The following is a 2,687-nucleotide window of genomic DNA, read 5'->3' as shown; positions in this document are numbered from 1 at the left end:
AGAGAGTTGTTACAAATGGAATTCAGTCAAACTGAATTAATGTCACAAGTGGGGTACCTCGGGGCTCAGTCTTAGGACTCTTGCTCTTTTTGATTTACATCAATAACACAGATGAAGGAACACTCAACAAATTACTTAAATTTGCAGATCATATTAAGGTCTTGAGTGTTGCTAGCTGTGAAGAGGATGCTTCCGATTTACAAAAGGATTTAGATCATTTAATAAGTTGGGCAAATAAATAGTAAATGGGTTTTATTTATAATAAATGCAATATAATGCAAATGGGCTATCATAATTTGAATTATAAGTATAATTTGGATGGGAATAACCTTATCAGTGTTATGAAGGAAAGAGATCTTGGTGTAACAGTTGATCAGTCTCAAAAGCCATTCAAGCAATGTGCTGTTGCTAGTGGTAGGGAAAATAGGATTTTAAGTTGTATTTACAGAAATATTGAATATAAGTCTAAAGAGGTTATAATTTCATTGTACAGGTCATTGGTTAGGCCACATTTGGAATATTGTGTTCAGTCTTGGGCTCCTTACCTTAGGAAAGACATTGAGTTGTAGAAAAGAGTTCAGAGAAGGGATACTAGAATGGTGCCTGGAATGGAGGGGTTGTCATACAAGGAGAGGCTGAAATCTCTCAATTTGTTTTGTCTTGAATAAAGAAGAGTTACGGGGGAGATCTGATTGAGGTGTTTAAGATTGTAAAGGGAATTGATAGTGTTGGTGCATCATCTATTTTCATATTTAACACAAATATAAATTTTGGCAAGGTAGAAGTCATCTTCAGCTAAGACAGTTTCATTTTTCTAACAGGGTAGTTGGCCTTTGGAACAGGTTGCCTTCAGATGTTGTAGAGGCAGTAAATTGATAAGAATTTAATAAAAAGCGTGATAAATACATGAACGATAAGAGATGGCTTTAAGATTTTTTTAAAACATTATTTTAATTTAGTTTAGAGGATGGGACAGCCGAGATGGACCAATAGGTCCCATGTTGTCCCAAAATGTTATTTTTCTACGAATTTCATAAGCACTCAACTTACTAATTACATTTAATTACAGAGACAAATTTTATCACCTCTTTAGAAATGAGAAGTAACATTAACTAACTTCCAATCTTCTGGAACATGCCCACTACTCGAGGATTTAGAAAAAGATTGAGGCAAGTGACACATATCCAATTCTTAATCTCATTCAAAACCTTTGGGTAAATATCTGTCTGAGGAGACAATTCTTTAAACTTCTCAATTTTTTTGTTAACAAGCTCAGAATTAATATGATTGCCTTGTTTGATTTGTTTTCGTCTAGCAACTGTTCAGGATTCATCTTATCAAATACTTCTAGTTCCAAACAAAATAATAAACAACAACAAATGGGATGCCAGCAACCAGAAAATCTGATAGCTTTAAATATAAAAACTCCATTCAAGTTATTTAGAAGATTGTTAATTCAATGCCAAACCTTTAAATTTCCTTCCAAATCCATTTCAACACCTTGCTAACAACAAAATTTGGACTAATACTTTTGTAAATAATGGGCCTGAAATTTCCCAGAACATCCTTTTGCACTTTCACCAGCTCTATTTCATTAATTTAATAACTTAAATAAGAGAGAGAGATCATAACGTCGATCTATTAATCATCAGAAATATTCTCCAGCCAAAGACCTTAGAAAAATATTAAACTTAAAATTCCCACTCACTCTAATATTATGGAATTCAAAGGCAAAAAAACAATTTAGTCTATTTTGGAAAAATAAATTCCAATCTGATAAAATATTAATTTTCGATCACAACACTAATTGATAATTGAGTGTTTAACTGAATCAGCACTCTCTGTACAATATTAAAGGGTGTTTTTATAATTCAAAATGTGGGTATCCAGGGTGATTAAATAAAAAATGCATCAAGGATGCGAAGATGTTAACTGACCGATTTTACTTTTGGTTTAGTACAGCTTTTAGTTTTAGTTTTAAATAATTATAATGGCCAGAATATTATAAATGTTGGGCAACGCCGGAGGTAAATTAATATTATTTTGTCACTAATTCCAAAAACAACATAACTAACATTATAATAAATATAGTTAAACAGCTATTGTAGTTGAGAAGCAATCAAAACAGTCATTTCTAATCTATGATATTACCTTTCACAGCGAGATTTTCTGCACGAGAATAATTGGATCGACGGATTCCATCTTCTTGTTCCGTAACCACTGGCGGTATACTTGCACCAAAAGCCGGTTCCGTCTGCTGTAGCAGGCCGTACGTTATTACTTTCAGTAATACTATTAATAATGAGTAATTTTTATAAAGTCGAATTTTTTTAGATAAAATTAGAAAAAGAAACTCCGTCGCTGTCCTTAACATTCTTTATAAAAAATAACAATTGCTTAAAAACATTTCTGCTGTGATTAGAAAACTTAGTTACATCATTTACAGCTTCAACACAACACACCACATCAATATTAACATCTCTCATAATTTTCAACATTACACTTCGGTTTTTAACTTGGCCTTACCTACTACTTCATAATGTGAAGATACTGCGAAGCCAGAGACATCTACGAGTTGAAAATTGTAACTATTGTTTGAGAGTAAATTTGTGGTACCTGATGATGACAAAACCTTGTCGAAACGTTGTACATTTGCTGGTATGTTAAACTTATATTAAAGTTTTTCT

The 2,687-nt window shown here is 32.4% G+C and overlaps 1 protein-coding gene across 2 annotated transcripts in view; it reads right to left on the bottom strand.

The window, feature by feature from the left end:
• LOC106458154 (stromal interaction molecule homolog) overlaps positions 1 to 2,510 on the bottom strand; it is a 79,246-nt gene extending 76,736 nt beyond the window's left edge. Inside the window, exon 1 of one of the 2 annotated variants that reach the window (XM_022384301.1) lies at positions 2,152 to 2,510. In XM_022384301.1, the coding sequence (XP_022240009.1) occupies positions 2,152 to 2,374 (223 nt within the window). In that variant the 5' untranslated portion in view covers positions 2,375 to 2,510. The remainder of the gene's footprint in view (positions 1 to 2,151) is intronic. The other variant, XM_013917614.2, reaches the window with a different exon arrangement.
• Between the last annotated feature and the right edge of the window lie 177 nt (positions 2,511 to 2,687).

Source organism: Limulus polyphemus, unplaced genomic scaffold (genome assembly GCF_000517525.1).
Source record: "Limulus polyphemus unplaced genomic scaffold, Limulus_polyphemus-2.1.2 Scaffold422, whole genome shotgun sequence".
Lineage (NCBI taxonomy): Eukaryota > Metazoa > Arthropoda > Merostomata > Xiphosura > Limulidae > Limulus > Limulus polyphemus.
Note: the sequence above shows the minus strand (reverse complement) of the source record. Positions and strands in the feature narration are given on the sequence as shown.